At 46.5% G+C, this 14,154-nt stretch overlaps 2 protein-coding genes across 7 annotated transcripts in view; one reads left to right on the forward strand and one right to left on the reverse strand.

Annotated features, from left to right (window-relative positions):
• LOC129129107 (frizzled-9) overlaps positions 1–1,786 on the forward strand; it is a 40,756-nt gene extending 38,970 nt beyond the window's left edge. Inside the window, exons 5-6 of the transcript XR_013184855.1 lie at positions 293–1,146; positions 1,636–1,786. The gene's annotated coding sequence lies outside the window, so the exon portion shown is untranslated. The remainder of the gene's footprint in view (positions 1–292; positions 1,147–1,635) is intronic.
• The window catches only part of BAZ1B (bromodomain adjacent to zinc finger domain 1B), a 47,713-nt gene extending 36,973 nt beyond the window's left edge, over positions 1–10,740 (reverse strand). For 4 of the 6 annotated variants that reach the window (XM_054646815.2, XM_054646817.2, XM_054646818.2 and 1 more), the window contains exons 1-4: positions 10,503–10,740; positions 4,133–4,249; positions 1,906–2,050; positions 906–1,104 (exon numbers count right to left, since the gene is read on the reverse strand). In XM_054646815.2, coding sequence (XP_054502790.1) covers positions 906–1,104; positions 1,906–2,050; positions 4,133–4,249; positions 10,503–10,615 — 574 coding nt within the window. In that variant the 5' untranslated portion in view covers positions 10,616–10,740. Of the gene's footprint in view, positions 1–905; positions 1,105–1,905; positions 2,051–4,132; positions 4,250–9,665; positions 9,742–9,906; positions 10,392–10,502 lie in introns of those variants that run through there. The other 2 variants (XM_077188659.1, XM_054646820.2) reach the window with 2 other exon arrangements.
• Between the last annotated feature and the right edge of the window lie 3,414 nt (positions 10,741–14,154).

Here is a 14,154-nt window from a genome sequence, read left to right on the forward strand (position 1 = left end):
ATGTGACTTGAAAATAAAGCTCTCCAGGTTAGAACTGTGTTGTGGGATTGGGGTTGGTTTGTTTGAAAACACTTTTTGTAATCTCTTTTAAAGAATCTTATAATTCCATTTTAAGAAGTTGCACAGGACAAAGGACAAACTCAACGTGTTTTTGTTTGGGTGGGAGGGATTTTTTGTGTTTTTTGTTTGTTTTTGTTTGTTTGTTTGTTTGGGGTTTGGTTGGTTTTTTTTTTTTGGGGGGGGGAGGGGGGGGGTGTTATGGGTTTTTTTTCCCCAAACAATATTTCCTCAGAGTCAACGAAAGCCTTGGACAGCACTAGCTATCTCTGCACCAAGGAAGAGCATATGAAAGAGGAACAATGTTTTAAAGGATGCTTCATTTCCAACTGTTAGGAAAAAAAAAGATTTTGTCTCAAGATATGAAAATTGGAAAGAGAATAAACTAAAAATGAATATAACTCACTTATTTTTTATATTAACCAGGGACAAAGAGAACTAGCACTTGTCTCTGACTCCAAAATAACACACTTTACCAGGGAGGTTTCCTCTGAGGATGAACACTGCAGAAGAACTTCATAATTCTAACCTTTGCTGTTCACCTCTTTATTTTTTAAATAACACTTGTTATACTTTAGACGTTTATACATTTCATGCATTGCTTTTGATATTACACCTTAGAATGACAGCACATTTTCTGCTTTAAATCAGGCAAGAGCAGCTGAAAGCCAGCAGCACTGATGCCCCAAAAATTCACAACTAACAAGTACAACTTCTGGATTTTCACCCTATAACACTGTTTGGACATTCACAGCCCAGCACCGAGATGTAAATTTAATCACTGAGAACACTCCAACACTCACTGCCAGGTGCTACCTACTGCCCTGCCATGCTGTCTCTCTACTTACTCATACTATCCCTCCTGCTGTCATCCTCCTTCAGCATCACTTCCTTCTGGTTGTCCTGGGTGGTCTGGCTGGAGTTCTCCTTGTCACTGGATGGAGAATCACAAGCTCCGTCAGATTTTTTTTCTGAGGCCTCTTCGTCAACTTTCTCCAGGGGATGCACTTTCACAACTTTTACAGGCAACATTTTCTCCTTACCAACCTGCACAGAAATATTGGTGAAGACTGAACTTGAACAAGACAGGTGAGCTAATGGGCTTTAACACTATGAGGAAGGGAAAAATACCAGCTAAGAGACCTAAAAGCAAAACTCCCAACTCACAGCATTTTCCAATGCTGCTTCCTCAGCCTAAGGACACAGCATGTGTACAGGGTAGCCCCAGTTTAGAGACTATGTCTTAAACATTGCCCACACACAACATTAACTCCTCCCCATTTTCAATAAGTTGGAGTTTTCATCAACATTCCCAGTTTTGGAGGAATTTTCAAATCTTTAGGGTCTTTTTAGAGATTTTTAAGCTTTGACTTCAGGCTCCATTTGTTTCAGACTACTGCTCCTTCTGGCAATGTGTCAAGTGAAAAGATTATGACAGATGATAATCTTTAATTTCTTCTAATTAAATCATGTATTTATATATAAACAGAGCATCACATATTTAAGCAGTATAACAATTTTATCAGTTTCCCATGCACACACACATAATCAGTCATTTTTTGCTTGCTATTATTCCAGGATCCTGGAATGGTTTGAGTTGGAGGGCCCCTAAAAACCATCCAGTTCCAAGTCCCTGACATGGACAGGGACACCTTCCACCAGAAGTATGGCTTACAGAACCATTTTCCATCCAAAAGCAGGTGCTGTCACTGGGATTCTATAGAGAATAAATTCTTACATCCTTCTAATAACTTGAGTGGCTAACATATTCTTCCTGTCTCCTACCTTTAGCTATCTGGAATTAGCCCTATGCAGAAGCACAAGGTAAAACAGAAAACATATCCTTACCTCAAAGTCACACTCTTCACCCACTGCGAATTTGGTCATGATCTCCAACCAAGCTGCATCCACCAACTTTTCCAATGACACAGTGTTGTGGTGGACTATTTCCAGGACCAGTTTCTCATACCAGATAGGAAACTCCTCCTTTAAGCTGAGCAAGCATAGAAGTTTTCCTTATTCAGGGGAATAAAAGCCCAAATGCAAAGTACCCTCCCATTTCTCAATTCCAGGAATTCATGTTAACAGCCACAATGAGGCAGATGCTCCATTAGCATGCAAACATTCAAGGGTTTTTTGGTCCCCTCCTTTCCCCAGGTATTAGCTGGCATCTGGCATGAAAATCCCAAATGTCCTGGTTCTTCCCAGAAAGAATACTGTAAACACTCAGGAAGAACAGCGCTGAGTGTGAACCCTTTCATGATGGTTATTACTGTTCCTCTATTAGATATTAAATACAGATCCAGATGACGCAATTATCCTGAGGCTTGTTACTTTAAAATGCTTGTTTCCAGTAACACCATGATTCTGATAAAGATTTAGTATTTCCTTCTCCCCCAACAGGCTGCAAGTGCAGTAAAGACAGGGGCAGGTTTACACAATCATATTATCTTGCATGTTTCACAGGTCATGACCTTTAAACTTTTTCATTCAAAGAAATGAAAGGACTGTGACACTAACTTCCCTTCTTTCCCTTCTAAAAGTTGACCTCAGGAAGTTGACAGGGGGACTAAGGCATATGTTGCACAAAGCCTTCTGGCTAAAAAGTAAAGTCCGTTTCAAGTTACCATAAGGAGGAAAAAAATACTCCATTTTTCCAAAGCACTTTCATTTTCCCAAACTCCAGGATCCGTAGCTGAGAACCTTCAGCTGTATGTGCTGTGTTACAACTGCCATAAGCAAATGTATCCCTTTAGCAACCTGTCTAAATGAACTTTTTTATCCAGCTTAGTGTCAGGTATTAAAGCAGATAAACTACCTGGGAAGCTTTTCTTCCACTTTCAAAGAGACAAGACCAAAATCTCATTTTACAGAATCTTCTCACACCCCACCCCCCCCCCCCCCTCCATATTAGAGAGACTACAGCTAAATTTTATTGAGAAATTTGAGAAATCTCCTGTTTCTATTTCACTGACGTTTCTTAATGTTTCCAGAAGTGGTCAATCAATCCAACATGGACAACCAAAGGAAAGTAGCAGCAGACCATTGAGTTTTGACTCAGGATTTTAAGTTTATGGAGCTGCCTTCACACCTTCCCTGCCCTCTCAAACAAGAACACCAGGGAGTAAAGCCTGAAGGCAGTAGTGTATCACCCCTCAAAGAAATTAGGACTATTAGCAAATGGGCTTCTTATTTGTTGGCTTTAAGATTGTGATTAACCCACAAATGATGGTGAATTTTTCCTTAGGAGAAGGCTGTGAACTCTGCCAATGGATCAGAAACATGAAGAGAAGCAACAGAAAATTCCACCTCTTAGGTGGTACCACTGACATTGTCCACAGTTTTTATCCTGGGGAAAAAAAAGTCACAGAAGTCCAAGTCATAAGTTGACAGAATGGAGAAATACATCACTTGTTTAGCATAATTCCTATGATTTGGTAATCATACAATAAATTATATGTGTTGGTTGAGACAAGGACTTGCACCTTTACAGAAAATTGATTTCTATGACAAGGGCCATGCTGGATCTCATCCAAGGATTCCTGTGGGCTAGAGAAGGTCAGGGCCACAGCAGCCCAGAGGAACACAATTTGCACAGAACAAGGACTCTCGTTGTTTCAAGTAGAGTAGATTCCCCAAAATCTCACTACAACTTTTTTTTAAATTAGTGCAGCAACTCTAATGCAGATCTGGAGAAAGCAATTACAGGTGCAGACCCTGGCTGATACACTTCAACTGACTCCTTTTATTCTATTTTGACTGTACATTGTTCAAGATCTGTTATTTTTCCCTCTAAAATATTCCCAACACTCCAGGGACTTTCAAATATGCCAAGTGCCCCATGCTGAACTATTTCGGTTCAAGTAATACCAAGATACAACACCAAATAAGTAAATTACCAAATTGTATTAGTGATGGTTTAAAATTTGGACTTCATTTGCTTTTAACTCCAGAATCCCCAGATCTCCTTACAGCTCCTTACCTCACCTCACAGACTAGCCACACATTCCCAAGCTCACTCTTACACCCCAACACCTAAAGATAGGCACAAACCCACATCTCCACCAGTACTTACAGCTCAGCAACCTCCTGCTCCTCTTCCCAAGCCTCTTTGTGTGTCAGCTGGCTGCTTCCTGTGCTCTTGCACGTCCAGATCCGCTCGCTGTATCGCTCTAAACGTGCTTCGTACTCTCTGTATGAGGGGCAGCTCAGGAAAACAGGATTTATGCAGTGGAAACCACAATCACCATAGCACAAACCACTAAAATCTAATTAATTCTTATGACTGGAGTGTACAAAGGCTAAGGAGAGCCTCAACACAGTCTGACCCTGTGACTACCATGAGGATGCTGCGCTAAATCAAATGTGCTGGTGCTTTCTGAGGCCAAAATGCCTGTCCTGCTCATCCTGGCACAAAAGGTTCCACACCACCAATAGCTCAGCTGCACTGCACAAGGGGAACACAGATGGCTGAAGGTTTCACAGCATTGCTAACTTACTTTTCAGCTCTTCTGGGCTGATACACTAGAAAACAGCACAACCAATGTCACAGGCACGTGCAGGAGGTACAGCATGGATTGCTGCTAAATTCCCGGCAATAACTGTTGTGGCACTGCTACTACTAATGCCTTATGGTTGTGTTACAAAATCCAGATGCAAAGTACCAGGCTACCCATCACCCCCAATCTTTCGACAAAAGAAAAAAACAACCTAAACTATTTGAAACTGAAACCCCTAGAAAGGCCATTTTTTTCCTTTGGTTTCCAAAAATATCGGCCTTCTGCATTCCAAAATGAGGAGCTCTCTCACCAACTACATCACTTCCTTCATGGAATCACAGAATCCCAGAATGGTTTGGGTCAGAAGGGACATTAAAGTCGATCTTGCTCCATCCCCCTGTCATGGGCAGGGACTAGACTAGGTTGCTTCAAGCCCTGTCCAATCTCGCCGTGAACACTTCCAAAGCTTCTCTAGACAATCTATGGAGCTCACCATCCACACAGCAAAGAACTTCTTCCTAATATCTAATCCAAACCTACTGTCTTTTAATTTGAAACCATTCCCACTTGTCCTGTCACTTTATGCTCTTGTAAAAAGTCCCTCTCTGTCTTTCTTGTTTGCTCGTTTCAGGTGCTGACACTCCTGTGTCACAACCTCCCTCAAAGTTATGTTATTCCAGGTGGAATGAGATGATTGAAGGGTGCCCGGGCAAGCCATCGGGGTGCAGAGAGCAATAGCTACTCTGCTGTGAGCATCTTTGGCTGCTCTCCCTGCTCCGCCTGAGTGGTAATTAATAGTCAGGGTAAACAGAGAGCAGCTACTTCACGCTCACTATGGACAGAGGATGCACAGGCACAATTATCAGTGTGGTGTAAATCCACACCAATTGCCCCATGATCAATGCCACATGCCTTCTAATGGGAAGTTACGAGGAGAAGTTCTAAGAGAGGTAAGAAAAGCACCTTCTGCTTCTCCTGCATATGCCCTCCGGTGGCAAAGCCAGCATGAAGCATAAGGCACACTGGGTACAGCCACAGCTCAGCCCACTGCCGCACCAGCACTGATTTGCAGAGTCTTGTGGGAACAGCAGATTGCTCTACACTCTTGCACACGCAGAGCCACCAGCCACAGAAAAGCACTCAGTGTGTCTCACACCTTTTGCCATTCAAGAACATTGTAGTGTGACCAACCTATTTCTTTCTCTTTTTTAAGATTCCTATTAGGAATTACAACTCCATCAAAGCAAATTTCCTTAAATGTTTCCTCACAGCCCCAAGGTAAAGTATAATAAGATACAGCAGCTGCATTATGGGTGTCGATGTACAGGTAACTTGCAGACATAGCAATCTTGCCCCGCGATCAATGCAAGGATATTAACCAGGCACTATGCAAGGATATTAACCAGGAAGAGAGTCAACTCCAGAAGTCTGCCCCAGTACTCCCTTTTCCTGAAGCACACTGCAAACTCTGGCAGAAACCCTGCGGTCTCTCAGCTTGTCCTACTTGTGGAGTCTCCTGCTCCTCAGCAGAAGAAAGGACCTGACAATTCATCACCCTACTATGGTTCGAGCCCTCTGGTCCATTCTTACCCTCCTTGGGGTTTAAAAGATGCTAAATTTTTCACAGAAACAAGAGATTCTGTGCTTCAGGGGCAGGAAGTGTGATCACTGTGGTGGAGCAAGCAAAAATCACAGCTCATCTGCAAAGCTCCACTGACCAGCCCAGGAGTGCCACTGTGATGCCTGTTGTAGTGATACTGAGCTAGGAGAGAAAAAATATAAAAAATTAAATCAAACAAGAAACCAGGAATTCTCTTTGAATTTACAGCAACTTGAGACTGGAACAGGCTGCCCAGAGTAGCTATGGCTGCCCCATCCCTGGGGCCAGGTTGGATAGGTCTTGGAGCACCCTGGTCTAGTGAAAGGTGTCCCTGCCCACGGCAGGGAGTGGAACAAGATGAGCTTTAAGATCCCTTCCAACCCAAACCATTCTGAGATTCTATGATTCAATAATCACTTTAATAATGACTAAGTTGCAACCATAATACTATTTATTCCTGTGCCTTTCCCACTAAGAACAGCCTTAAAACCAAATCCAATCATCACAGCAGACAGGAGCTCAAATGCAGGAGCAGCAGCCATCTTCAGCTTCATCCTGCTGCAATGCCTCTGCATTCTTCCCTTGGTTTCCTTCTGTGTATCTGTGGAATAACTGAATGACACATTTTTTCCCCTAACATCATTTCCCATATCAGTAGGGAGATCCAAGAGACTTTTCCATATGAATGTTCCACTCCTTATACACACCTATGAGAAAAGGCTTAACCTCACCATATCAGGACTCACATATGCCAGACAAGCCTGGAATTTAAAAGTGACAGATAGGGTCATTCCCTGTTCAGCTCAGATCTGCCTCTTCCATGAAACTTAATTCCACCTCCAGCTGGTCAGCTCATCTAACACTGACGCTGGACACACTCCTTATCCGGGGCTCCCGACTTGTCCCACAGTACCGACCCTGCCTTTGTGCTCTGCCAAGAGCTCCAGGTCAGGTCCTGCTTTGAATTCCTGGCGCCAGCACAAAGCCAAAATGCAGGAGGATGTTTCTGCAAAGTTTACTATAGCTCAAACTTTCCACCACATATATGCTGTTTGTCTTTTCCACTCAGACTGGAAACAAACCCAAGAAATTTCAGATTGTTCAGCAGGTCTGATCTAGGACTGCAAGTCACCATTGCCCCTGGTATGCCATAATCAACCCACCTCTCTACACAACTGGAGCCTCCACTGCCAAAAATTTCCAACACAGGAATAAATAAAATCCTGGACACAAGCTACTTGTGAACACTGCCCAAAAAGCTATGAATAACATCTATATTAAATTAAACAGCTGACTATCCACTGTGCAGCTGTTAATACATCACATCTGTTTGCATCCCACTGCAGATCACCCAATGCTGAAAGATGTCAAAATTAAAGTACAAACAAAATTACAGTAGAAAAAAGGGACCTTTTTAAAGAAAGATGTTTAAAAGTAACCAAGCTAACCACTGCACAAAACAACTGCTGAAGGAATAAAACGTTTACTTTTCCCTCAGTTACTAATTTCTGGGACAGCATGAATATCAACTTCAAAAAAGTTTTACTCCATCTGAATTGTTTGCACTTATATTAGCCAAGAAGGTAAACTCCCTAGAAATGTGGGTACATTTATAAGGTGCTACTCCCTGGATGTGTGGCAAAGTTCTTCTTGCAATTGAAGAGCGTGACACAACAGTGTCTTTGTGCTGCCACCTTCCAGGTAGAGTTTGTCAGGCCAGTATCACATGTGAGGATGAGAGCAGCAGCCTTTAACCTGCCAAACCCTTCTTCTTCCCTGCGCTGATACCATATGAAAGTATGAACTAAAGAAAGACAGCAGGCTTTTATCCAGAGAGGAGACAACACAGCATCCCAAAACCATGCACTGGAAGCTGGGGCAAAGCTTTGGCTGGAACAGGTCAGGCCGGCTGAGCTCTCTGAACCCAGCTTATCTCCTGATCCGGCAGCAGTTTTCCAAACCATGTTGCAGCAGACCCACATGCCCACAGCTGAGCTGACTGTTCACCAGGGTACACACTGGGTATTTGGGAGTCTGCAAATACTCAGCACCCACTGCACTGGCAACAGCGCTGTACACATCCAAAGCATTGTCCTGACACTTCAGGTAGCTCAGAGCAGACCCCACTGAGCTCCTGCAGGGATGAGTTTATCCCTGGCTGCCCCACGATCTGCCATCCCCACACCCAGACAATTAGCAGGACCCAAGGCTTTGCCAGGATGCAAAGGGCTCTACACAGCAGGACTGCTCTTATAAGGTTTTTGCAGCATTTGGCAGTCAAAGGAAACCACATAAAGCTACAAATAAGGCCAAACAAACACCTCAACTCCGCTGACCAGCTAATTCCACTCCCACTGCTACCAAACACTTCCATAACACACACCCAAGGGGAAGATGTCTCTCCTCATGCACGCCACCACAGCCTCCATTTTTTGTGTGACCCAATCTGCTGCAGCTGCAAATCTTAACAACAACAAAAAAAAAGCTTTAAGAAATTTTGGTGTCCTTCAAACGCCTCACTTGTAGCTGTGCAGTACAAGACCTTGCACAGTCTTTAGGGGAAGAGCTGATCAATAATTTTCCAAGATAGAAAACAATTCAGGAGAATATATTCTGTCAGGTCTTGGCATAAATGACACTGGGTGAAAACTCAGGTACCTCCTGGCACACTCTTAGTAGGCTCTCCCATCTACCAGAGCCACTCCTCCTCAACACTATCTAGGATAAATGAAAGTGACCAAAAAAGCCCTCCAAGTCTTCCTTGGGTAACATCTCCCTCCAGCTCACTGTCTCATTTGCAATTTTCTGTTCCACTTTTGGCCTAGCATATATTATACACCGTCAACAAGGCAAAGCAGAAACCCAACATTGCTTGGTTTCTCTTTTTAGCCTCATGACGTCTGTCTGCCAAGATGAACTTTCTAGAACATGCTAGGCTGCCTCCCACAGCACCCCATGAAATACTTCCTCCAGGAAAAGAGCACCTCTCCAGAACCTCAGTGCTTGCCTTGGTTTCTTCTTTCCTTCTAATCCTACAGCTAACATCCTCCCCTCTCAGGATGAGAAACTATCTTTTTTCTCCCCTTAATTTTAATACCACCCAAGTGTTTGCAGAAACGTGTCCTCCACCTACTCGCTCGATCCACAAGAGCCACCCAACAAAATGGTGCTTTCAAAAGGAGCCCCAGAGCTCCCCTGTGCTGTTTCGACAAGGCAGATGGCCCTTAAAGCCACGTCTTCTTTTATAAAAGTAGTATTTAGACCTAAAGTCATCTTTTTGATCACTGATCACTCCTCACAGGTAAAAAGATAGAACTGCCTGGTCAGGTGGATGACTGAGCTACTTTCACTTTGCACACACCAAAAGAGCAGGTTGGCATCACAGACTGCATGTTTTAATTTGAAACACAGTTAAAAAGCATGTCTCCAACACTCCACCTAACTTGTTTTACTGGGCTACGTTATAATTTTTTATAATATTTTACTGAGTACACTATAACAATGCCTACCTGCACTCAAGAGATGCATTTCCTCTTCAAAGGCCACCTAATCCTTCCTAGGGGCTTCCTCTGCCTGTTCTGCTCACTGCAGAAACAAGACACTCTTCAATACAGGGGATATGGAAGTTCTGGAGCCCCTTTGTCTTCCACACTGCCAACACCTCCTTCCCATATCCATGCATTCCCTCTCACTTAGAGCCCTTCCTTAGTTCTCAACTCAGATCCTGATTTTTATTACACAAACACCAACCCAGCCTTCTGAAGCTGCAAGTCTGCACGTTAGAGCGCCGAGGTCCTGCCCCTTCAGCCCTGCTGCGGACTTAGTCAGTAACTCTGCTGCCGCGCAGCTCTGTCAGTCACCAGTCTGGCCTACGGCCACTTCCTGCGATCACAGGCTGTCACACGCAGAGAAAAAAAATAATTAAAAAATTGGTTTTTATGCAAAAGCAGCCCCGGAAGAGATACGCTCGGAACGAAAGCCTGGGATGTACACAGCGAGAGCTCCTGCCGCTGTTTAATTCCCTAGAAATTAAGGAGTGCGGAAGCCTCCGGTGCCAGTGTGCTCCTGGCCCGCGGGAGTGCGTGAATTGCTCTGATAGCCCGCTCTGACGGTCCCGGGTCCCCGTTAGCTCCGCTCCAGCCCCGCGGAGCTGCTGTCCCACTTCCCCCGCCCGCCTGGAACAGGCTCCGGAACTCCTCAGGGAACAACGACCCCGCCGAGCCCAGGGCAGCGCCCGCCAAGCTCTCCTCACGGTCCCGCTACCCGCCCGACCCCATCACCGCTTTGTTCGGTTCCACGGCCCCGGGACCCGCCCCGGCCCCCCCGCGCCCCGGTGTGGCGGATACTCGCGGGTGCGGAAGGCCTCCTGCGTGTGGGGGATGACGAACAGTTCGCCCGGCTCTCCCGGCGGCAATGGCTTAGCCAGCGGGAACGGCTTGCGGCCGAGTAGCGGCGCCATGGTGAGACCCGACGGGGCCCGGGCGGGACGGTTGAAAAATGGCGGGAGATTCCGCTCCCCCTCACGGCGGGCGGCGGGACCGGCCCCGCGCGCGCGCCCCGACCCTGCCGCCCCGCCCCGCAGCGCCCACCCCCCGCGCCGCGGTGCCGACAGTCTATTGGCTAGGCGCCCGCTCCGCCAGCTGCGGATTGGTCTCACGGCCTGTCGATCGTGCTGCCTCGCCCCGCCCCGCCGGCGGGGCGGGGTGAGAGGTCGCGTTATGTAAGTGGCAGCGCAGCGCACGGCTCCATTTTGTAGCCCCCCGTTATCCTCCCTCCCCCCCTGCCGCGCGACGACCAATCACAAGGCACTCCGCCCCCTCTAGCCCCGTGACCACCAATCAGAGCGCGTTCCGGCCACCGCCCCGCCTCGCGCCCATCCGGGTACTCCTGCGAGGACGCGCGCTGGGCTTTGTCCTCCGCGTCTGGCGCGGGGCATTGTGGGGGCTTGTGTGGCGGGCGCAGCCGCTCTCGTAGGAAGCCCCGGGCTGGGCCCGCCGGTGCGGACTCTCAGCGGCCCCTTAGCGCCGGGTCCCTCCGCTCCGCGGGGAGGTGGAGCAGTGGCCTCCGGAGCGGATGAGGTTGAAGAAGAGGCAGGAGCTGCGGCCTGTTGGGACAGTGGGGAGGGAGGCTGGGCCACCCCTTGGATGCTGCTCCTGGGAACGGAGGAAAGACAAAAATTCGAGAGTTGTGGGTTGGGTTTTGTGGGTTTATGGTTTTATTTTTCTTGATAGGAAATGTGTGGAGAGATTTTGTGGCATGAACATTTACTGGGGATTGGAGGGGCAGTAGCTTGAGCATTGCCTGCCTAAAGCAGTCAAAGCAGAAGCTGTGATCTTATAGCTCTTTCCAAGGGATTGGAAAGAAGATTTGTGTTTACTGTGCAAATACATTATAGGGGTCCTGGGTTTGTGCTGTTCATGGCACTGAAGACTAGGTCTGCTTTTTACAGCCCTATCGTGGCTGCTTCAGGATGAGAAGCAGCAGCCCTGGAAAACTGCTTAGAATCATAGAATCCCACAATGGCTTGTGTTGGAAGGGACCTTAAAGATCATCTTGTTCCAACTCCTGCCATGGGCAGGGATCCCTTCCACTAGACCGAGCTGCTCCAAGTCCTGTTCAACCTTGCCTTGGACACTCCCAAAGATAGAGCAGCCACAGCTTCTCTGGGCAACTTGTGCCAGGGCCTCACCATTCTCACAGGGAAGAATTTTTTCCCAATACCCAATCTAACCATGCACTATGTCAGGCAGATGGACACTCAGATTACCCCCTGCCTGTAAAGGGCTGTTTATGCTGGGTGATTTGGCCCAAGGGAATGTATGAACTGGGACCAGTTCTGCTCTGGAGCAAAAGAATTAATGGTATCGTTCATTTCCCTAGAAGACAGGAGAGTAAGTGGATCTCACGCAGTATTCTCCAGATTGTAGATGTAATAATCAGATTATTATTAGTTTACTAGATTGCTTTATAGGAATGAGGATCCCGTAATTTCTGCTGGTGAGGTATTTAAATCATTTAACTTCCCTGGGTGCACACTCATTTGATGTGTTGTGTAATTCTGGGGAGAAGTTTGGGCTGTAAGTATCCCTGGAACACAGCAGTTGCATAATGGAACACAGAGTACAGTGTCTGCTGGAATCAGAAGTCCAGTGTATTTTCCACAGCATTGTAAACAGGCAGGAAAGAAGGGTAATGCTGTAACATAAGCGTTCACTCTTTCTTTATTGTTGTTGCTACTAATAGTAGTATTCTGCAATGGAACAGGTTCCCAGTGAAGTTATGCCCCATCCCTAGAAGTGTCCAAGGCTGGGCTGCACAGGGCTTGGAGCAACCTGGTCTAGTGAAAGGTGTCCCTGTCCATTATTTGGATGGAACAAGATGGTCTTCAACGTCCCTTCTAGCCTATCCCCTCACATGATTCTATGATTCTATTTAGTACCAGAACAGATATGTATTGCCATAAATCCATCAGTGAGTGTAAGAATGGTTGTTGAGAATTCCCATTACCACTGTAAGGGGCTCTAAGAGTTGCTTGAAAGCACAGTCAGCTCACAGCCAGTGAAACAGGTTCTTGTGGGACTTCACATGGAGCTTGGCTTCCTTCCACGTTATTTTGTCAGAAATTAGAGCTTGTCGGAACCCAGGAAATTCCTCTGGCTGCCCTGGAGGACTCAAGCCCCTGTCTGGGGCTTAGAGACCTTGGCACAGAGCCCAAGACCCCTGTGCCTTTGATTTAGCCCTTGGAAAAAACAATTCCCAACCTTATATGAAGAATTACAAGCCACGACAGTTTAAGTAGAATGATAGTGAATTTATCACAGGGTGAAAAAATAGATTTTTTTGAGTTTTTAGAATAGGGGTTCAGGGAGCAAGATGGAGGAATCTGGGCACATCCAGCCTTTCTCTTTCTTCTTGTCTTCCATCTTCTGCTGTGATGTTGGCACTTTTAGATTGGTTTAGAGTAGAAGTTCACTGTCTAACATAGGTGATAGGTATTGGAAAGTAATTGTAAATATTGTATACATAGTTTTTAGTATAAAAAGATAACACCGCCCGGGGGCAGACAGAGTGCCTCTGACTGTCTTGCTGAGCAGATCTCAGCAGGTCAGGAGAAAGAATTTTATAGATAAGATACAATAAACAACCTTGAGACCAAGAAATTAAGAGTTCTGACTCCTTCTTCAACCCTGGGCTGGGAAAAGAGACTTTCTGACCAGCTAGAGACCCCAAGAGAGCTGAAATTCTACGTGGTATATGTCTGCCTCTCTGGGCTGCAGGGCAAAGTGGGGAGGAGAAGGAAGACAAGTGTAATGAACTGAGGGAGAATGGGGAGCAGATACAGACCTGTGGAGCAGTACAATGTGGGAAGAACATGCTTAGCTGAAAGGCGGTGTTGAGTGAATATGGCCACTCTGTAGCTCTGACACTGTGGGGACACATCAGAGGTCTGACCCTGGGGAATGGCAGCATGTAGGGAGGGGGGCAGCAGGCACAGGGCTAGTTCTTGGACAGGGAGCAGCCTCAGAGGAGCTGGAGGCAGGGCAAGGAGCTGAGGGAGGCAGAACCACAGGGAGGGATGGGAGGGTGAAGTGCCTGTCCCTGCACATCCACCGTGGAGCCATGTGCCTGTTCCTCCATAGCAAACCACTGGGATCTGAGGCATGGCAACCTTCCAGTGCTGATACAGGACTGGTCAAGGTCTGGTGTCCCCCAGTCATTTTTCAAGCTGGGAAATTGTATGTAGTTCCTGGCACAGGTTAAACATGCACTGACCTGAGAGCTGTTCATTGACCCTGCAGCTGCTTGCTGAGGCACACAAAGGTTGGGTTTCTCTTCATGGGTGGTACCTGCCTGTAGCAGCAGCTTCTTAGCCTCAAGAGCTCTGAGTTACTCTAGGATGGTTTTCCACGGCTGTTGTATACTGTCTGCCAGCGCCCAGGAGGTGGCACTCCTGCATTTGGACAGTGTGTGCAGCTGTTCTCCAGACACACCAGAGGT

This window comes from Agelaius phoeniceus, chromosome 20 (genome assembly GCF_051311805.1).
Source record: "Agelaius phoeniceus isolate bAgePho1 chromosome 20, bAgePho1.hap1, whole genome shotgun sequence".
Taxonomy (NCBI): Eukaryota; Metazoa; Chordata; class Aves; order Passeriformes; family Icteridae; genus Agelaius; species Agelaius phoeniceus.